This window comes from Pantherophis guttatus, chromosome 9, assembly GCF_059756535.1.
Source record: "Pantherophis guttatus breed Tessera chromosome 9, ASM5975653v1, whole genome shotgun sequence".
NCBI lineage: Eukaryota > Metazoa > Chordata > Lepidosauria > Squamata > Colubridae > Pantherophis > Pantherophis guttatus.
Window position 1 is genome coordinate 27,400,999 of NC_142071.1, and position 23,123 is coordinate 27,424,121.

The 23,123-nt window shown below is 45.2% G+C and overlaps 1 protein-coding gene across 1 annotated transcript in view; it reads right to left on the reverse strand.

Annotated features, from left to right (window-relative positions):
- The window catches only part of UBASH3B (ubiquitin associated and SH3 domain containing B), a 71,130-nt gene extending 53,111 nt beyond the window's left edge, over positions 1-18,019 (reverse strand). The window contains exon 1 of the mRNA XM_060683205.2: positions 17,408-18,019. Coding sequence (XP_060539188.2) covers positions 17,408-17,535 — 128 coding nt within the window. The 5' untranslated portion in view covers positions 17,536-18,019. The remainder of the gene's footprint in view (positions 1-17,407) is intronic.
- Between the last annotated feature and the right edge of the window lie 5,104 nt (positions 18,020-23,123).

Genomic DNA, 23,123 nt, shown 5'->3' on the forward strand with positions numbered 1-23,123 from the left:
ATTTATAAAAAAAGAATAAAGAAATAAATAAAGAAACCATAGGAAGAACCCCACTGAAGCTGCTTTAAAGCTGATGCAGCCCAGATCTCTCTTTTCCACAATGGCTATGAAATATCGTCCTGCAAAGGTCATTTGTAGAACGTGTCGCAAGTCTTTTCTTGATTCTAACATGCCCAACAAGCTGGGCCACTTTTCAGGTGAGCAGCACTTCCTGGTAACTCCAGAGCTTAGAAATCTCCACGGGTGCACAGCTGAATTGTAAAAAAAAAAATATTTAGGTTGAGATAGCCCAGCTAGTTTTCCTTGAGGCTTCTGTGCAGGGGTGAAATGCTACCGGTTCGTGAGAATAAAAACTACCAATTCGGGCAAACTGGTAGTTTAAAAAAGCTACCAGTTCTTCCAAACAAGATGATCAGCTGTGCCGCACGGTTTAGCTTTGTTAGAAAGCAGGAAATCCTGCTGACTTAGCGAAGCTAAATCGTGTGGCAGAGCTGATCCCCCCCTCGCTGTTCTATTTACCCAAGTCTACCCATAAAGCACTTGTCAACCCTGAAGCTGACCTGACCGAAGCCATCTTGGAAGCTTCAGTGTTGCCACACTGGAGCTGAGGAATAGGGAAGAGATTAGGGATAGCTAGGGTTTTGTAGCCAAAACAAAATACTTTCTCTTGAGAACCAAGGGTGTTCTCACGCCTGGTCGGAAGAAGAGGGAGTGATGTCACTAGGCAACCAGTAACAGTAACAGAATTGGAAGGGTCCTTGGAGGTCATCTAGTCCGACCCCCTGCTGACGCAGGAGACCTGTACTAGGGATTCGAACCGCCGAACTGCCGACCTTTCTGATCGACGAGCTCAGTGTCTTAGCCACTGAGCCACCTAGTCAAGGCTTGATTGGGCCATGTGACTGATCATTTGAGGAGGGGGGGGAAAGCGTTTACTTTTAATTAGGTAGAAAACCGCAGGAAACCTTCAGAGTCGGCTTTCACCAGAACTGTGCCAAGGTGACATATTCAATAAAACTATTCTTTGAGGAAATTAGCAGCCTCGGAGTTTCGTTTGCTGTGGGTATATTACTTGGAACCCTGACAGCACTTGTAAAATATGAGTCATTTTCTACCTGGCAAGCAGGATCAATTGCAACGCTCTAAAACCGGCCTACCTTTGTATCTCCTCTTCTCTCTCCCCCCCCCCACCAATCTTGAAGAGTCCTTATCAGACTTCATCAATGCCCCTCCTCCCTTCAAGGCTGATTCAATCCAGGACTACCAGACTGTACAGTCATAATGGAAAGGTTTAGCTGCTACACGCACAGGAGCTGAAAGTGTCAACCATTCCAGCTTGTTGTCAAACGATTGTTTGATCTTTGGATGATATCAAACTTTTAGCCCAAGGGGAAGGAAGGAAACCACTCACAAGGTTTGCCCATCAAAAGTTTGAAGAAAGGGAAAGAAGACAGATGAAAAAGAAACAAGACCGGAAAGAGAAGGAACATTAGTTGCCCAATGACAACTAACGAAGAGGAATTCAAGATAACAACATCAAACAGGCCCCAGGCCTTTGAACTCTGGTGTTGGAGAAGACTCCTGCGAGTCCCTTAGACTGCAAGGCGATCCAACCGGTCAGTCCTAGAGGAGATCAACCCTGACTGCTCTTTAGAAGGCCAGATCCTGAAGAGGAAACTCAAATGCTTTGGCCACCTAATGAGAAGGAAGGAAGGACTCATTGGAGAAGAGCCTAATGCTGGGAACGATTGAGGGCAAAAGAAGAACGGGACGACAGAGAATGAGGTGGCTGGATGGAGTCACTGAAGCAGTTGGCGTGAACTTCAATGGACTCCAGAGGATGGTAGAGGACAGGAAGGCCTGGAGGAACGTTGTCCATGGGGTCGTGATGGGTCGGACATGACTTCTCAACTAACAACTGCCATATTCCTCTAATGTAATGAAATCAAATTGTCAGATGCAAATAACCAACAGCATTGATTGATTTTAAAGTACAGAAGAGTTTATTGATGCTATCCAGGGGTGAAATTCAGCAGGTTCTGACAGGTTCTTTGGAAATTTTGAGTAGTTCGGAGAACCGGCAAATACCACCTCTGGCTGGCCCCAGAGTCGGGTGGGAGTGGAGATTTTGCAATATCCACCTCCCAGGAGTGGGGAGGGAATGGGGATTTTGCAGTATCCTTTCCCTGCCATGCCTACCAAGCCACGCCCACCAAGCCACACCACGCCGACCAAGCCCCGCCCACAGAACCAGTAGTAAAAAAAAATTGGATTTCACCACTGCTGCTATCTATACACACAAATTTAGTCAACTAATGGCCAAAGCTAAATTGGCGCTAGATAAGTCTCAATGAATTCAGAGGATGCTGGACTTGGGTCTCTTGTCCCAAGGACTCCAAACTGATAGCACCTTTAACTCCACATCCCAGCTCAGCCTCCTCTTCTCCTGCACAAATTAAATAGCAACCCAATAAATAATAAATAAAATAGCAGACAAAAAATATGCACAGAGAAATAAACAATGGCCGCTTTTCATTTTAGGAAGGAATGCTCAACACGGGTCAAGATGATCAATGAAAAAGTAATGGCACAAAATCGGAGGGAGTTGCTTTCTCTTTGGGGCAGTGTGGCATTGAGATGTCCTTGTACCTCTACCCCCCAACTCCCTAAAACATGTACGTCTGACCAAGGCTGACTCAGCTAAAGGGAGAAAAAATATTTCCAAGCCAGAATACACAGAAGCATCCTGATGACGTCAGGGTTAGTGGGCGGAGCCTCCTGCCGGTTTTACTACCAGTTCTTGCGAACCGGTCTGAACCGGGGGCAACCCACCACTGTTCCAAGCGCAATGCAGAAGTGATGGTCGCGAATGATCAGCATTTACACAAGGCTTAAAGTATGTTCAAAACCCGTGTTGCCGCTCACCCAGCAAAGTAGGTCAGCAATATTATCCAGAGCTTGCAAATGGGGAAATTAAAATGTAGACAAAGTGATGTGATTAAGGGCCATACTAGATTAACTTGCTATATCTGGGCCTTATTTATATTTTTTTTCCCTCCAAGGAACTTAAGGTTGAGCAGCTGTCTGGTGCAGCTGTTCTGTCTGTGGGAGGAGATTGATGGTCAAGAAGGGTGAAGCCAAATCTCCCCAAGATTATAGGGGAAAGGGCCTTGCTTAAAGGTTTGGAGCCCAGATAAGTCATCATCCTAAGCCAAAATTTACCTCTCCTTGCTCCAGAACAGAGGTAGGCAAACTTAAATACTCAAAGAGCCACAAAGGTCTTAACCGGGAGCCCCCTGTTCAATTCTGGAGCCAACCAGAAGTCCGGTTCCCCCACCACAGAGTCTCCTCCTAGCGCAGTGTCCTTTCTCCTTTGCCAACCGGAAGTCCAGTTCCCCCACCATAGTTTCCTCCTAGCGCGGCGTCCTTTTTCCTCTACCTATCCTAACCGAAAGCCCTATCAATTGTGGAGCTGACTGGCGACAGGGAGCCGCAGCAGAGGGATGAAAGAGCCACATGCGGCTCCAGAGCAACGGGTTGCTGACCCCTGCTCCAGAACTTAAAAGTCAACCCTGGGAATAAACTCATGATATGTTCTTATTGTTTGAAGGGTGAAACACAGCAGTTATGGTGAAATAGTTTTGTTGAAAGAAATATCGAGACAGAGAGAGAGAGAGGGAGAGAGAGAGAGAGAGAGAGAGAGAGAGAGAGAGAGAGAGGAGAGTGTTAAGATCGTCAACCAGACAGAGGCATTTAGTACCCCCCTCAGAGAGGGCTCGCAACTTGGGCGTCCTCTTGGACTCACAGCTGTCGTTGGATGATCATATGACGGCCGTAGCCAGGGGAGCCTTTTATCAGTTTCGCCTGATCTCCCAGTTGCGTCCCTTTCTGGATCGGGACGTCTTGTGCACAGTCACCCACGCCCTCGTCACTTCCCGTCTGGACTATTGTAATGCTCTCTCCATGGGGCTCCCCTTGAGCAGCACCCGGAGGCTCCAACTGGTCCAGAATGCGGCCGCACGAGTGATAATGGGGGCGACCCATCGCTCCCATGTAACACCTCTCTTGGCAAGCTGCAGTGGCTCCCGGTGGTCTTCCGGGTGCGTTTCAAGGTGTTGGTTACCACCTTTAAAGCGCTCCATGGCTTAGGGCCTGGATATTTACAGGACCGCCTGCTGCCACTGATTGCCTCCCACCGACCGATACGCTCCCACAGAGAGGGCCTCCTCAGGGTGCCGTCACCAAACAATGTCGACTGGCGGCTCCCAGGGGGAGAGCCTTCTCTGTGGGGGTTCCTGCCCTATGGAACGAATTGCCCCCGGATATACGAAGGATCCCCGACCTCCGTGCCTTCCATCGTGCGTTGAAGACCCTGTTATCTCCAACAAGCCAGCCTGATGGGACAATAATTTTAATTGGGTTTTAAATATGGGTTTTAATATGGTTTTATAAGGGTTTTAGAATGGGAATTTTAAATTCGGCCAAAACTGAATTATTTTAATATGGTTTTTAAATTTGTCTTGTATATTGTTTTATTATGGCTGTTCACCGCCCTGAGTCCTTCGGGAGAAGGGCGGTATAAAAATATAATAAAATAAAATATAAAATAAATAAATACTGCATTTTCCCCAAAATATGACCTAACTGGAAAATAAGCCATAATGCGTCTTTTGGAGCAAACATTAATATAAGACCCGGTCTTATTTTGGGGGAAACACAGTAGAAAAGCAAAAAGTCTCTAAGGTGAAATAAAGAGAAAGAGAGCACTTGTCCCTTGAATATTTCTCACAAACTACTACTTGGAAGATCCAAAATGTGAGCTATTGTTGTCTTCTAGTAGTTTATACCATAACACAGAAGGCCAATGTAAAAGCTGCTTTCATTCTGCTGATAGTCTAAATTCAAGGCCCCTCTTTCTTTAAACGCAGCATTTCAAATCCCCCCCCATGGTTTGCATAAGCCTCGGGAAGTTATTTTCCTAAACAAAAGTTCTCGGCCTTTTTATCTGATCTTTGCAAAACCACCCCAGTCTCCTAGAAGAATACCTGATAAACATGATGTTTGCTCTTTCCTTAATCACCCTTTTGTTTGGTCCTTCTGTTCCAAACATTCCCAGCAGGTTTTTTTTTTTGTTTTTTGTTTAAATTGCAAAAGAAATAGCTGTTCAGCTGGGCAACAGGTTTCCGACAACGCAGAAGTTTTTGTCAACCGTGGAAAATTGTGATTCCAACAACTCGGTTGAAGGAAGTTAGCACCCAGCCCTCTCCTAGAGGAATGAAATATTTTAGGAAATATTAAAAAAGCAGAATATTATGTTTCCCTGGATGAGAAAAGGAGAAACATGTTTTAAAGACAAAGCAGCTCCCTGTCCCCCCTTCAACTCCAGGGTGATGGGATTAAGACATGGCCCTCAGGACATGATAGGATTAGCCCTCTACCGATCTCACCACATGGCACCTGGGGAGATTACATCACCCAGCAAGGCTCAACCAAGCCTGGGACATAGACAACCTACAAAGTTAGCTAAGACCTCCCGCCCCATGGGAGTCTGACAACCAATCAGAATACAAGCTCAAATTCAAAACCCAACAGAGGTTATAAATTTCTCTCTCACACACCACACCCATGTGCTTCATTTTGCCCAAGACCTCAAAAACCCATGTGGTCCTGTCCACCATTAAACCAACTTTCCAAGCAGTCTCCATGTTTCCAGTGTCTTTCTCCCCACTTGATTGAATCAATCAATCAAATGTTTGGCACTGCTGAATGCATCTTTGTATGTCCCCCATGTTAATAAGAAAAATCAATCCTCAAAAACACAACAGGGTATAAAGTTCTTCATGAGAATCTTACAGTACAGGTAAAGATTCCCCTCGCACATATGTGCTAGTCATTCCTGACTCTAGGGGGCGGTGCTCATCTCCGTTTCAAAGCCGAAGAGCCAGCGCTGTCCGAAGACGTCTCCGTGGTCCTGTGGCTGGCATGACTCAACGCCAAAGGCACACGGAACGCTGTTACCTTCCCATCAAAGGTGGTCCCTATTTTTTCTACTTGCATTTTTTACGTGCTTTCGAACTGCTAGGTTGGCAGAAGCTGGGACAAGTAACGGGAGCTCACCCCGTTACGCGGCACTAGGGATTCGAACCGCTGAACTGCCAACCTTTCAATCGACACACTCAGTGTCTTAGCCACTGAGCCACCATGTCCCTTTGATGTGAGAATCTTAATGCACCCCTAATTCCAAGCGTACTCATTCATTGGCTGAAACAACTCTGTTTTTCCCAACTTTGAACACATAATCAATAACCAGTTCTTGGACTAAAAACACCTTGGTTTTCTCTGGCTGTGACAATGAGGTGTGACTCACAAGCCGTTGCAATTAACATTGATTTTATTTTTTAAAAAAAAATAGCCAAAGAGAACATGTGGAATATCGCTAACATATTCTTTTTTTAAAAAAGGAAGAAAACACAAATCTTCAACCCCTCCAAATGATAAATCTCCACCATGCAAAACCTCCTGTTTGAGGCGTCCACAACGTTGACTCAAAAATATCTCCCAAGAAAAGGTGGTGGGAGTTCACCGGCCAAACCCCCTGGTTGCCTAAGACTGCTGCAGCTGCAACTTACAACATCTGGAGTAGTCATCAGATACGGACCAAGAACAGTAAACAAAGCAACCCAACAGGAGATCGCAACATCTGTAGCTGTATTCAGACTCTACAAATGAAGCACAAACTCCAATCACCAGCTGAGAAGTTATAGAGAGCTTTGAAGCCCTCCGATTAAAACCAGAATGGAGAGGAAGTCACTCGACGAATTCAAGAAGAATCTGCAGATAAGGACGAGAAGCTAGCCCATTTTGAAACCCACAGCTATCTGGTCTTCAAGTATCCTGTGCCTTGGTAGTACAGTGGTTTAAAGCACCCTGTTATTAACACAGCTGCCTGCAATTACAGCAGGTTCGAATCTCGCCAAGGCTCAAGGTTGACTCAGCCTTCCATCCTTTCTAAGGTAGGTAAAATGAGGACCCAGTTTGTGGGGGCAATAAGCTGACTTTATATAAATATACAAAAGTATGAAGGCTATTGCTTAACGCATTGTAAGCCGCCCTGAGTCTCCGGAGAAGGGCGGCATATAAATCAAATTTAAAAAAAAAAAGTGTACATAAAAAACAAGATTCTCATCAAGAATCACAAGGCACAACACTTAATGATAGTCATAGGATACAAATAAGCAATCGAATCATACTAGGAAACAATCAAGATCAATATAAATCGCAACGATACAAGCAACAAAGTTACAGTCATGCAGTCACAAATGGGAGGAGATGGGCGATAGGAATGATGAGAAGACCAATAGCAATAGTAATGCAGCCTAATTTTATTTTTTATTTTATTTTATTTTAATTTGATTTATATGCCGCCCTTCTCCGGAGACTCAGGGCGGCTTACAATGCGCTAAGCAATGTGAATAGTTTGACAGTGTTGAGGGAATTATTTGTTTAATTAGCAATTATTTGCAATTATTTGTTTGGGGAAAAAACTGTCCTTGTGTCTAGTTGTTCTGGTGTGCAGTGCTCTATAGCGTCGTTTTGAGGGTAGGAGTTGAAATAATTGATGTCCAGGATGCGAGGAGTCTGTAGATGTTTTCACAGCCCTTTTTTTGACACGTGCAGTGAAGGGCAGGGAGATACAACCTTGGCAACTTTGTGGACTTCAATTCCCACAATTCCCAAGCCAGCGTGGACACTGTATTTCTCGTCATAGGGGAAATCTTAGTTTTGTGTGATCTGGGTTAATGAGACCTGCTTTCATCCATGTTCTCGCTTAGTATAATTAATAGTCTGGTTGGAAATCTAGAAAATGGATGGCTTGCGTTTGGGCCAGCTCTATCATTAGACAAGCTGAGGTGGCTGCCTCTGGTTGTTAAGGCCCCCAGTTCTACAGGCCATCTCACACCTCCTGATTCATGTGTCAGGCCTGGAAGCCCTCTTTTTCATTGGATCTTCAGGCCTGCCACATTTAGTGCTGTGGGAAACTGGGAGGGGGGGTTGTATGGAGCATAGGTGATATGTAGTCATAATAACATTCCTTTCTCAGAGAGTCAAGGACATCATGCCCTGCACATGAAGGATTGGAACTGGGAGGCATCTCCAGTTGGGACGGTGCTTTGATTGGACATGTGATGGACCTGTGGGTGATGGGGAGGGACTTGAACTTTCCTTTGGGTGTGGAAAACCTGGAAATTTTCAGATTTAGGTTTTCCCAGACGTGCCAATATGACATCTCTAATAAAATGGAACTTTGAAGAACTTCCAAGAGTTCTTCTTTCATTGAGGGTGTTACTTGGTACACTGACATCATGTTTCCTCTACATGCCTGTTGACCTTCAGATGTACAAGGTGGGTAAGTAAAACCCATTGCAACAGCACCATTGGAAGATCCAAAGGGTGACATTTAGTTGAAATCATGCTAAAGATTTCCATCTGCATGGTTGACTTGATGGCATATTATCAGATGTTGTTGTGTAGCACCAGTTTTAAAGTAACCACAGCTGCTGTGTGGAATTAAGCTGCTGTGGAATTAAGAGGCCATCATTTTGTATGAGGGCAATGACATGTCTATGGCAATTCTCAGTCATCCAGGTTGACTCAGCCTTCCATCCTTCCAAGGTCAATAAAATGAGGACCCAGATTGTTAAGGGCAATATGCTGACTCTGTAAACTGCTTAGAGAGGGCTGTAAAGAAGGGAGAAGGGAGAAGGGAGGAAGGGAGGGAAGGAAGGAAGTGAGAAAGGGAGGGAGGGAGGGAGAAAGGAAGGAAAAGAGGGCAGGAGGGAGGGAGGGAAGGAAGGAAGGAAGGAAGGAAGGAAAGAAGGAAGGAAGAAAGGAAGGATGGAAGGAAGGAAGGAAGGAAGGAAGGAAGGAAGGAAGGAAAGAAGGAGGGATGGAGAGAGGGAGGAAAACAGGAAGAAATGGAAGTCTATGCAGATTCTCAGCCATCCAGGTCATGGTTGTCCCAAAGGTGCTTTTTCAAGAGGCAACTGGACTTCCTGTTTTTTCTTTGAAGACGGTTCGCTTGTCATCCAAGAAGCTTCTTCGGCTCTGACTGGACGGTGGGAGAAGAAGCTTCTTGGATGAGAAGCCAAACGTCTTCAAAGACAAACCAGAAAGTCCAGTTGCCTCTTGAAAAAAGCACCTTTGGTAGGACAATGACATGTCAGGACAAAACTGGTTATCATCTCAGGATGAGAAGCTACCAATCATCTCCCCCACAAAACAAGGCCCAATTATTCCATGGATCAAGTAGCTGTTTTGGGGGAAAAAAAGAGTCTTAATCTAGTTAAAATCCGAGCAGCTTCCAGCTGGAAGCGCTCCATCTTTGAAGCTATTTTGCAAATCTGCTGGATTTCATTTCGAAGGGTGAGATGGACAATATGCAGCCCAGTTTGTTGCTATTAATAAATGTCTTGCCTCATTAGCTTAACAGAACATCCTCGGCGTACTAATTATTCCTCAACATAACCTCATTCTATCTCGTCTTACTTTAAAGGCGTTTTAGATACCTGTACAATTAGAACAGGGCCCCCCCAAGGCTGTGTGCTCTCCCCATTTCTCTTCTCTCTGTATACCAATGACTGCATCTCTAATGAACTGAACTGAACACACTCAAAACCATAGAAATGGGGGTGGACTTTAGGAGAAACCCTTCCATACTTCCACCTCTCACAATACTAGACAACACAGTATCACCAGTAGAGACCTTCACATTTCTAGGTTCTACCATATCGCAAGATCTAAAATGGACGCCCAACATCAAAAACGTCATCAAAAAAGCACAACAAAGAATGTTCTTTCTGCGCCAACTCAGAAAACTCAAACTGCCCAAGGAGCTGCTGATACAGTTCAACAGAGGAATCATTGAGTCTGTCATCTGCACCTCTGGTTTGGTTCTGCAACCCAACAAGACAGACACAGACTTCAGAGGATAATTAGAACTGCGGAAAAAACAATGGCTACCAACCTGCTTTCCATGGAGGACCTGTATCCTGCACGAGTCAAAAAGAGGGCTGGGAAAATATTTACAGACCCCTCGCATCCTGGACATAAACTGTTTCAACTCCTACCCTCAAAACGACGCTATAGAGCACTGCACACCAGAACAACTAGACACAAGGACAGTTTTTCCCCGAACGCCATCACTCTGCTAAACAAATAATTCCCTCAACACTGTCAAACTATTTACTAAGTCTGCATTACTATTAATCTTCTCATTGTTCCCACCACCCATCTCCTCCCACTTATGACTGTATGATTATAATTTTGTTGCTTGTATCCTTACAATTTATATTGATATTGTTTCCTGATTGTTTATTTGTACCTATGACTATCATTAAGTGATGTACCTTAGGATTCGTGATGAACGTATCTTTTCTTTTATGCACACTGAGAGCATATGCACCAAGACAAATTCCTTGTGTGTCCAATCAAAAATTGGCCAATAAAAGACTTGGTTCACTCCATGGGAAGTCGTCGTAAGGTCGTCATTCATACTAAAGATTACCCAACTAAGTATTAACTGACAGGGTGATCATTTTTGTATATCTCGTTTTTTCTATGGTGATCATTTATTTATTTATTTATTTTATTTATTTTATTGGATTTATATGCAATATGCAATATTCATTTTTGTATATCTCGTTTTTCACTTTTCTTCTTTATATTGTCACTGCTATTTTAAAAGCAAATCCTTCCTAAAAGTTATTGCATTACATTCTTGATTAAATTATCTTTCCATTGATATATAATTTTATGGTACCACTCCCCCCCCCAAAAAAAAGTGGTGTTATGAGCTAGTTTTAGAAAATACACTTTTCCCAGAAGGTTTCCACAATTTTGGCCACTATTGTAGTTATAACCATTGCAGCATCTCCAATCACGTGATCCAAACTCAGGGACTTGACAATGAATATGTGTTTGCAATTTTTTTTTTTTTAAGTTATATGCCGCCCTTCTCCGGAGACTCAGGGTGGCTTACAATGCGTTAAGCAATAGCCTTCATCCTTTTTGTATATTTATACAAAGTCAGCTTATTGCCCCCACAAACTGGGTCCTCATTTCACCTGCCTTTGAAAGGATGGAAGGCTGAGTCAACCTTGAGCCTGGCGAGATTTGAACTTGCAGTAATTGCAGGCAGCAGATGTTAATAACAGTGTTTTAGTGCATTGTACCACAGGCTCTGATTGGACCATTTCCAGGGATCATGTGATTCCCCACTCCCAGGGAGATTCTGACAAGGGAAGCTTTGATTGGCTTAACGACCACATGTTTCGCTTCACAAATACAGTGATTCGCTTAACAACCTTGGCAAAGAGGGTTGTGAAATCGGGCACGACGCACGGAAGCACCGCCTTGCCTTAGCCGTGGAAATTCTAGCCCCACGTTGTGGTTGTAATTCAAGGACTCTCTTTTACCACGTTAAGATTGCTGATATCTATCAGGGCATCAAAATAGGTCAATGGAAAAAAAAAGAACATGAAAATATCACACCAGTGGGTGGAGGGAGAGAATAGAGTGAGTTTCAGGCTAAGGCAGCCAAGTGCACAGACATATAAACTATATTATTGTGCTCTTTTTTTTTTATGGGGTTGGCTTCTAAACAATTGGATGAGAATGGCAAAGAATCTGAAATATTTGCCAAGGTCTTGGCTAGCCCCTTCTTAAAATCTGGAGAATGTAGAGCATTCATTGATACAAATTCTACGATTAAACCAAACACATGAGTCGGTGGTTTAAAAATTACTCTGGGCATAATATCCCCCAAGGTTAGTAGAGTAGACAGGTAGTCCTTGACTTATGAGCCCCAAATTTACATTGCTGAGCAAGACATTTGCTCAGTGAGTTTCACCCCATTTTAGGACCTTTCTCGCCACGTTTTTCTGTTTTCTGTTTTCTGTTTTATTAAATTTATATACCGCCCTACTCCCGAAGGACTCAGGGCGGTGAACAGGCACAGAATAAAATACATAAATACAAAAGTTAGAAACAATTTAAAACCAAATTAAATAATTTAGCCCAAGACAATTAAAAATCCCAATAATTTAAAACAAATTAAAATTTCAGTTTAAAAAATTTAAAAGAAAGGGGAGAAAAATTAGGCCAGGCCGGCTTGCTGGAATAGGAGGGTCTTAAGAGCACGGCGGAAAGTGCGCAGATCCGGGATCCTCCATATCTCCAGAGGGAGCTCGTTCCAGATACAGTGAGGAGGCTGGAGAAGATGTGGTGCCAGAGGCGGGGATTCAGCCAGGGCCTTCAGAACCTCCAGAAGCTCCCATAAGTGAAGAGGACGAAGAGGAGGAGCCTCTTCTCGATGCACGGGCGCGCAGAGCTGCCAAAAGGCAGGAGTGGCTCCTCAGGAGGAGGTCTCCTCGAGAGTAAGGCTTGGGGATAATTGGCCTATTTAAGGAGGAACACCGACTGAAGCAAATTGTAGGGAACAACTTTAGTTCATTCTCCTTCGCGTCTGGATTCTCTGCTTCTGGGCTAACCTTAGTAAGATTGTGATTACTTTATCTTTGTTTTCTTGTAGGCTGTTAAGGAAGTTTATCAACAGCCTTTGTTTGGAAAAGACTGAGTTATTTTAGTAAAGTTAAGTTTTGTACAAACTTTGTGTGTGCTGTATTCTTTGGGATCCGTAGCTGGGGCAGAACACTAGATCTCGACAGACCGGTTGCGGGAAGATAAAAAGCAAATAAAAATTCGCCCTTTCCCCCAACCTCTTCCTAGTTTAATTTCATTGGAAATTGAAAAGCAAAGAACACTTCCATTCACCCAAATCAAAATTTCCAATCGTCATCATCCAAAATCTATATTACAGTAAGCAGGCTGCCCAAGATACTCACGTAAGGTACTACTGAGGTATTAATACCACTCTATAAAGCCCTAGTAAGACCACACCTAAAGTACTGCATCCAGTTTTGGTCACCACGATGTAAAAAAGATGTTGAGACTCTAGAAAGAGTGCAGAGAAGAGCAACCAGGATGATGAGGGGACTGGAGGCTAAAACATACGATGAACGGTTGCAGGAACTGGGCCGGGCTAGTCTAGTGAAGAGAAGGACCAGGGGAGACATGACAGCAGTCTTCCAATATTTGAGGGGCTGCCACAGAGAGGAGGGGGGTCCACCTGTTTTCCAAAGGCCAGACAAGGAATAATGGATGGAAACTGATCAAGGAGAGATTCAACCTAGAAATAAGGAGAAATTTCCTGACAGTGAGAGCAATCAACCGATGGAACAGAAGTTGCCTTCGGAAGTTGTGGGAGCTTCATCACTGGAGGCTTTCAAGAAGAGACTGGACTGCCCTCTGTCAGAAATGGTGTGGGGTCTCCTGCATGAATGGGGGGTTGGACTAGATGACCTCCAAGGTCCCTTCCAACTCTGTTAATCTGTTCGGTCAAAACCACCAAATCGGGGGGGGGGGAACCCTTTTTGAAATTTCCAAATCTTCATCAGACAGCGTGAAAATGGAAGGAGCCGAACGAAACCCAGAAACAGACAACATAACATTGACTTCCGTCTGCTTCTTTTTTTTTAAAATTCCATTAGAGCTCTTGATTTTTGAGATGATGACTCGGCAGACTTGGTGACCAACGCATATCCGCAGCTTCCTTTTTCTTCCGCCACTTCATCTGCCTGTTTAGACCCCCTTGCCTGATGAAGCAATCTAGGCCCCTCAGAAGCGTGCTCAGTTTCCATTCGCCAGTGGAACGACTCGCCTCCAGAAGTCGAGGTTTTAAAGAATAGATTGGACAACCACTTGTCTGAAATGATACAGTTTCCTGCCTCAGCAGTGGGTTGGACTAGAAGACCTCGAAGGTCCCTTAGAACTGAAAGTCTATTCAGTTTGTTATTCTGATAAAGAGAAGGAATAGATGTGATATGATAGCAGTGCTCCACTATCTCAGGAGCTGCCACAAAGAAGAGGGAGTCAACCTATTCTCCAAAGCATTTGAAGGCAGGACAAGAAACAATGGTACAGCAATGGTATAGAGCCTTGGTGGCGCAGCGGACTAAAGTGCTGTTAAAGTAGCACTTAGCTGCCAGCTGCCTGCAATTACTGCGAGTTCAAATCTCACCAGGCTCAAGGTTGACTCAGCCTTCCATCCTTCCGAGGTAGGTAAAATGAGGACCCGGATTGTGAGGGCAATAAGATGACTTTGTATATATATATATATATATATATAAAAAGAATACTGCTTAGTGGGGCCCAAAAGCCCTACTAAGCAGGTATATACAAAAGTATGAAGGCTATTGCTTAACGCATTGTAAGCCGCCCTGAGTCTCCGGAGAAGGACGGCATATAAATCGAACCAATAAATAAATAAATAAATAAATAAATAAATAAATAAATAAATAAATAAATAAATAAATAAATAAATAAATGGAAATGAATCAAGGAGAGAAGCAACTTAGAACTAAGGAGAAATTTCCTGACAGTTACAACAATTAACCAGTGGAACGACTTGCCACCAGAAGTTGTGAATGCTCCAACACTGGAAGTTTTTAAGAAGATGTTGGATAACCATTTGTCTGAAGTGGTGTAGGGTTTCCTGCCTGGACAGGGGGTTGGACTAGAAGACCTCCAAGGTCCCTTCCGATTCTATTATTCTGATAAAGAGAAGGAGTAGAAATGATACGATAGCAGGGTTCCAATATCTCAGGGGCTGCCCCAAAGAAGAGGGAGTCAAGCTATTCTCCAAAACATCTGAAGGCAGGACAAGAAGCAATGGGTGGAAACGAATCAAGGAGAGAAGCAACCTGGAACTAAGGAGAAATTTCCTGAGACTGAGAACAATTAACCAGTGGAACAACTTGCCTCCAGAAATTGTGGATGCTCCAACAGTGGAGGATTTAAAGAAAAGATTGGACAGCCATTTGTCTGAAATGGTAGAGGGTCTCCAGCTTGAGCAGAGGGTTAGACTAGAAGACTTCCAAGGTCCCTTCCAAGTATGTCGTTCTGCTTCTTGTGCCTTTTGAGTTGGTGGGATCTAACCGTCACCTCCCTTGTCCCAACAATTATCACAGACTGGCATGGCGGCCAAGAGGAATGTCTTCCTTAACCTCTGAATTAGCTGGAAAATAACTGTCCCTGTAACAGTATATTGTGGGTTCAGTCACAGCTACAGGCAAGCAATGCTGGTTGCAGAAAAAAACTGGAATCTTTAAAACTCTTGCTGTGGGCCCAGAACCACTAATGAGTTTTGCAGAACAAGGAACATAAAACTCAATTAATCTCTCGATGGGAAGAAGTGGATTATGTTCATTATTTGATGGGGGGTGGGAGGAAATATTAATCTCAGAGGGAGAGGGGCAGTTAGAAAATACAAAATAGAAAATACAAAAGAGCCTTGGTAGTACAGTGGTCTAAAGCACCCTGTTATTAAGACCAGCTGCCTCCAATTACTGCAGGTTCGAATCTCGCCAAGGCTCAAAGTTGACTCAGCCTTCCATCCTTTCTAAGGTAGGTAAATTGAGGACCCAGATTGTGGGGGCAATAAGCTGACTTTGTATAAATATACAAAAGGATGAAGGCTATTGCTGAGCACATTGTAAGCTGTCCTGAGTCTCCGGAGAAGGGCAGCATATAAATCAAATTTTAAAAAAATGTAAATAAATAAAATTTGCTTGCAAAGGCTGGGGGTCCCTTCTTTAAATATTCTGTTTTTTTTTCTTATTTCTAGTTTTACTTTTTCTATTATTATTATTATTATTATTATTATTATTATTATTATTATGATGATGATGATGATGCACTTCGGGTTTCTTTTCTCTCTTTCTCTGCTTTCTTTCTTTCTTTCTGCGTTTGGATTCCGTTTCTTTCTGCTTCCTTTTTCATTTGGCTTTGTGTCGTTTCGGAGCGTGGTTCAAACCCTTCACGAAAAGCGTTTTGAACAAAACCCCAAGTGACACCCTTCACATGTCACCACAATCCAACGGTAACCGAAACGGAGAGGATGACCTTGTTTTGGACCTTGTATCGCTTTCAGTTCTACCACCTGCATTGGTCAACCAAGATGGGTTTTTTTTTTTAAAAAAAGTATGCTCCCGTGCCTTGAATGGCACCTGGCCCAGGTGCCATTAATGGGTGATGTTTGCCGGATAAAAAGTTAATGATGCCAAAGGTTAGCATTTAAATTCTTCTGAAAGATATTTTAAAACGGCCGAACCGGTTTTTCCCGTTACAATCGACACTTTCCCTTGACATTTGACTGGCTAATATCATCCCTGAGCTGACCCACCTGGCTAGAGAGAAGGAGAGGGAAAGGCCTGTAGGAAAAAACCAGGCTTGCCAAGCCAAAAATCTCCATCAAGGCCAGAGAGCCTGAAATGTTGTGGAAGCCAGTTTTCCAAACCCTGCCGGCCTTCGGAAGTGCCAGGACTACGTTTCCCAGCATTCCTCCGCAGCCACCCTGACTGCTTGGGCAGGTTGGGAAGTCGAGTTCCAAAACACACACACACACAGCTGGAGGGCACAGGCTGGAAAAGCTGGCGTAGGAGGCGATGCCCAGCGAAGGGGAGGAGAGGAACCGATTCCCCGCTGGAGAAAACATCGGTGCCATCCTCTCCTCGCAAGGGAGACCCAGCCAAGTCCTCCAAAGTGGAGGCCACCGACCCTGCCAGGGGTGCCAGGCAAGCTCTCACCTGTCTGGGAGCCAAGGATGCTCTGGCATCCTGGACCACAACAACCTCCATCACTCCCAGCCTCGGGGGGGCGGGGGTAAGGGGACCATCCCAGGTTCGATTCCAGATGCAGACTCAGTCCTGGCTTATTACGGGCCGCTCGGAGCTGCGACGGAGGCGCAAAAGGAGACAAGGACCCGAAACGAAAAGCCAAGATGACAAACCGGTGGAGCGCGCTGGCCTCTCTCGACCACCCCGAAAGCAGCTTGGCTTGACCGCTGCTGGGCTGGGCGAGGCGTCGCTTTTGGCCTCTGCGCTTGCGGTGCAACAAGAGCGCAGTCCAACCCATCTCCAAGCCAAGCGCGGCTCCCTTGGAGAAGAAGAAAAAAAAACAAAAAACAGCCCGGCCGGCCAAAGGATGCTCAACAGCAGCAGCCGCCCCAGAACCCCCCCATCGCCTAGCCTGGAGAAGCAGCTTCCCTTTGCCCCACGCTGTCCGACAGACAAGGCTGGAAGAGAGAGCATCGCTTGGGTTGGAGAGAACCCCAAGATCCCCGCGGCGATGCGCGCGTTTTGCTTTTTGGCACGCGCGCTAGCCAACCCAGTTCCGAGAGGGGCAAAGCAAACCTGCGGACCCCTCCCTTCCCAGCTCTCCCCCACCCCAAAAAGCAGATCCCTCCCACCCCCCTTCCTGCCTTCCCCGCCTTATCCCGGGCCTAACTCACGCTCGAGCTTTGGGGAAGCCCATGGAAAGCAGGATCTCCAGCGATGAGCCGCGCTTGATGGTCCCCGCTCGGCTCTGCCGGCTCCTCCACGGGGCCACTTGGCTGTACAAGTCCTCCTTGGCAGCCATGGCGAGCGGGTGGGGCGGTGGCAGGAGTGGGGAGGGCTGCCCTGCAGGCGTTCACCCGACCATCACGCCCCCCAGCCCACCCCACTCCCCAAAAGAGCCGGGCCAAAAAGCAACGAGAGTCCTCTCCTTCGTTTCACTGGCAGCTTTTGGCTTGCGCTCTGCAGATCTGGTTGGCTTTCTCTCTTTTCTTTTCTTTTCTTTTTTTGGCTGGGTGGAGGATGCCAGGCCAGAGGATTGCGCAGCTACTGTTGCAGAGGCAGCTTCCTGGGTAGATGGCGAAGGGAGCTGCCTTTCCCCCCCCCACCCGGCCTTCCTCCTCTTCCTCCTCCTCCTCCTCCTCCTCCTCTTGGCTCTGCCTCCGCCAAGGTGGTGCCGGCAGCTGCTGACGCCCAGCAGTCCTCGCCTCTTCCCCTCCCTCTCCTCCCTCGCCCCGCCCGGATGCTCAGGTCCCGAGCCGACCAATCCACGCGCGTCCTCCTCCTCCTCCTCCCTTCCTCCTCCTCCTCCTCCTCGGGGAGCTCCCTCGTTCTTTGTTCCCCCGCCTTCCCCCCCCCCCTCGTTTGGCCACCGGGAATTTCTGAATGGATCAAAGGCGGGCGCGTCAAAGCCCGACTCAGCTACTCGATTTCCGCCCTGCTTTTCCCCCACCTCCCCTCCCCACTCTTTGGCTTCCCTCTGCACGCATTTCTCTCCCACCCACCCACCCGCAATATTTCAAAAGAGGAAAAAGCTCAAGACCACAAGGGAGTCTTGCAAGGATCTGGTGGGGGAATCGCCTTTGAGGATCCTTGGATTCCCGCAGGCTGCATTTGGATGACCCGAGAGTTAAAAAAAAAAAAAATCAAGTTTGGGATTTGTGCCAGGAGGAGAGAATATTTATAGCTCAAGCTTGAACTGTGTGGTCTTGGGAGGTTCTCTGAGCTGGCTGGTTTTCTGGCAGATGTTTGGTGACCCACCAAGATGATGTTAACCAATACCCACCATTGGGTATTGGAACAGAGGTGAAATCCAGCAGGTTCTGACAGGTTCTGGAGAACCGGTAGCGGAAATTTTGAGGAGTTCGGAGAACCGGCAAATACCACCTCTGGCTGGCCCCAGAGTGGAGTGGGAATGGAGATTTTGCAGTATCCTTCCCCTGGAGTGGGGTGGGAATGGAGAATTTGCAGTATCCTTCTCCTGGAGTTGGGTGGGAGTGGAGATTTTGCAGTATCCTTCTGGAGTTGGGTGGGAGTGGAGAGTTTGCAGTATCCTTCCCCTGGAGTTGGGTGGGAATGGAGAGTTTGCAGTATCCTTCCCCTGGAGTGGAGTGGGAATGGAGAGGTTTTTTTTTTTTTTAAATTTGATTTATATGCCGCCCTTCTCAGGGAGAAGGGCGGCTTACAATGCGTTAAGCAATAGCCTTTCATCCTTTTGTATATTTATACACAGTCAGCTTATTGCCCCCACAAACTGGGTCCTCAATTTACCTACCTTAGAAAGGATGGAAGGCTGAGTCAACCTTGAGCCTAGCGAGATTCGAACCTGCAGTAATTGCAGGCAGCTGGTCTTAATAACAGGGTGCTTTGGACCACTGTACTACCAAGGCAGTATCTTTCCCCTGGAGTGGGGTGGGAATGGAGAGTTTGCAGTATCCTTCCCCAGCCACGCCCACCAAGCCATGCCCACCAAGCCACATCCACAGAACCGGTAGTAAAAAAAAAAAATTGGATTTCACCACTGTATTGGTACCTCTGCAAGAAAACCAGCCAGCTCAGAAAGCCCCATAGATTCCCGTTGGATTTGTTCCTAGACTTCAACACCCCTGTCTATCCCACCCCGCTTTGCCCCACATGCTTCTCCAAACAAGGGGGAAAAGTATCAGACACACGACACGGAAAGCTGTGAATTTAAGAGAGAGATTCTTGGAATGAAATTTGATCTGTGTTGACTGAATCTGTGCAGTTATTTTTTCTGGCACTGCTATGCTGCCGAGCAGGTTTTTCCTGCTTTTTTCCCCCCCTCTGGTTTGTTCCTGTACCCAGTTTGCTTTACAGCGCTAGAATTCCCAGGTGGTCCCATCCAAACACCATCTCCACCCCAGACCACCCCAGCGATGCCCTTGATGTGATGTCTCGCTGCCTGGAGGCCATGTGGGTCTGGATGGGGAGGAACAGGCTCAGACTCAACCCTTCCAAGACCGAGTGGCTCTGGCTTCCGGCATCCCAGAATATAGTCAGCAGGTGCCATCACTGACTATTGGGGGTGAATCCTTGCCCCCCACAGAGAGGGCTCGCAATCTGGGTGTCCTCCTGGATGCACAGCTGTCTTTAGAAGAGCATATGACGGCTATGGCCAGGGGGGCCTTTTATCAGGTTCGCCTGATTCGCCAGTTGCAGCCCTTTCTGGACCGGGACGCCTTGCGCACGGTCACTCATGCCCTTGTCACCTCCCGGCTGGACTACTGTAATGCTCTCTACATGGGGCTCCCCTTGAAGAGCACTCGAAGGCTCCAACTGGTCCAGAATGCAGCCGCGCGGGTGGTTATGGGTGCAACCCGTTGCGCCCATGTGACACCCCTCCTGCGCGAGCTGCATTGGCTCCCAGTGGTCTTCTGAGTGCGATTCAAGGTGTTGGTTACCACCTTTAAAGCACTCCATGGCATAGGACCCGGGTACCTTCGAGACAGACTTCTGCCACCAATAGCCTCCCACCGGCCAGTTCGCTCCCACAGAGAGGGTCTCCTCAGGGTGCCATCGGCCAAGTTATGTCGGCTGGCAACACCCAGGGGGAGGGCCTTCTCTGTGGGAGCCCCAGCCCTGTGGAATGAACTGCCCCCGGAAATGCGTAAGATCTCCGACCTCCGGGTATAAAAACCTATTTATTTCAACTAGCTGAGCTGGCTTGAGTTAAATTTTAAATTGATTTTAAATTGGGTTGTTTTAATTTACGGCCAAAATATTTAATTATTTTAATACTGTTTTTAGATTTTGTATGCTCTGTTTTTACCTTGGCTGTGCACCGCCCTGAGTCCTATTTGGAGAAGGGCGGTATAGAAATTTAATTAATAAATAATAAATAAATAAATAAATAAATAAATAAATTTCACTGTGCACTCAAGACCCTGTTGTTCCGCCAGGCCGGGCTATCAACATAATAATTTTAAATTGGGTGTTTTAAATTTCTGGGGTTTTAAATTGAGCCGAATTATTTAATAATTTTAAATTATTTTAATTGATGTTTGTTTTGTGCTTTTAATAGGCTGTACACCGCCCTGAGTCCTTCGGGAGAAGGGCGGTATAGAAATAAAATTATTTATTTATTTATTTATCTAAAATTGTGTCCTCTTGAATCCTGCTTCCCCCCCACCCTCCATCCAAGGTGATTAAGAGTTAACCAATCTCGGTTGAGCCCAGCAGACGTGAGGTGAACCCAACCCACATGAGTTGACGGTACCCTTCAAATCCAAGGAGTTTGGGACTAACCACAGTCCAGTTAACTCTGCATAAGTGGGCCTTGCAAACCACAGCTAAGCAAGCTACGATCGCTCAACCTGTCAAGCCAGGGCAAGGATAATTTTCTCAATGGAGGAGGCCAAGGCAGTGGTGAAATCCAAATTTTTTTACTACCGGTTCTGTGGGCGTGGCTTGGTGGCTGTGGTGTGGCTTGTTGGGCGTGGCTTGTTGGGCATGGCAGGGGAAGGATACATTTCCCCTATTCCTATTCTCACCTGGATGATTACCTGAACATTCCTTCAATGTTGGAAAGGGATTAGAGAAGGCAAGAGATGAAGAATTCAGGAGATAGGTCTCTGCTCAGCGTCCATCTTCCCAGGCACTTAGCTTAGGTTTGAAGTTAGTCTTGTAGCTCCGGTTAGGATCACCTTGTTCTTATGCTCCACAGTAAGATGGCGAATTCAGGTGTTATCCTTTTGCACATAACAGAAGTGGGCAACCTCTTACAGTTTAACCTGAAAATATCAAGATCATGTGAAGGGTTCATACCACTTGATAAGGCCTTGATAAGGCCACATTTGGAATCCTGCATCCAGTTTTATTCGCCACAATGTAAAAAAGATGTGGAGACTCTAGAAAGAGTACAGGGAAGAGCAACCAAGAGGATTATTCTATTCTATTCTATTCTATTCTATTCTATTCTGTTCTGTTCTGTTCTGTTCTGTTCTGTTCTGTTCTGTTCTGTTCTATTCTATTCTATTCTATTCTATTCTATTCTATTCTATTCTATTCTACTCTACTCTACTCTACTCTACTCTACTCTACTCTACTCTATTCTATTCTATTCTATTCTATTCTTCTATTCTATTCTATTCTATTCTATTCTATTCTACTCTACTCTACTCTACTCTACTCTACTCTACTCTACTCTACTCTACTCTATTAAGTATAAGTATAAGTATAAGTATAAGTATAATTTTATTTCTATACTGCCCTTCTCCCGAAGGGCAGTGTACAGCCTATTTAAAAACACAAGACAAACATCAATTAAAAAATTAAAATTATTAAATAAATTCGGCTCAATTTAAAACCCCAGAAATTTAAAATACCCTAATTTAAAATTATTATGTTGATAGCCCGGCCTGGCGGAACAACAGGAACAACAACTATTCTATTCTATTCTATTCTATTCTATTCTATTCTATTCTATTCTATTCTATTCTATTCTATTCTATTCTATTCTATTCATTTTTTCTCAATAAAGATTCTATCCTATCCTATCAGAGAGCACCAAGGACCCCTCAGATAGCAAAATCTCTAGGGTGGCTTCACCAACATCCCAATCACAAGCAATCATATTTGCTTCTTAAATACTTAGCCTCTACGGGGAGGGAACATATGGTAAGGGTGTGGCTAACTGATGAGGACCAATCGGTCCGAAATAGATCTATATTAGTCTCCCAATAGGCAGCAGAATGCATGCTTGCTGTCTGAAGAAGCCTAGGATAGTGGATGTGATTTCACTGAGCTATGGCTGCAATTTGGTTTACGTAGGAAAATACCAGGTTGAAGAAAAATACATACATACATGAACAAATATACGGTAATATATAAACAAATATACAATACAAAAAATTAAAATCTCGGGTGTTTTCCCGCGTCATGTTAAATAAGTTAGTTAAAAAGTTTAAAATTCTGGTTAAACTTTTTAACTAACTTATTTAACATGACGCGGGAAAACACCCAAGATTTTAATTTTTTGCATACACACACCCGCGAAAACTTAAGAAGACAAATATACAATAATATCCATCATCTTTACAACATATACTATCTTCCATCAAAGTGTCAATTATATAACCATCAAAATAATAGTGCACCTCTTTTTCTTTCTCGTGTAGACCATATTTTATCCCATTCCACTCCTCTAACCTCAATGTCTGTCATTTAACCATTTGTAAAATGATTCCTGTGTTGTAAAATAATCTGAATCTTCTTTCCCTTTCATTTTTAGGGTTAACCTGTTGGATGGATCCACCCTGAAGAGATCCGATCACCTCTCTGCAGCTTTGCAGGGTTCCGTCACTGGAGACTGGACAACCTTTCTAAAAGGCACTGAGCTTTGTCGATCAGAAAGGTTGGCAGTTCGGCGGTTCG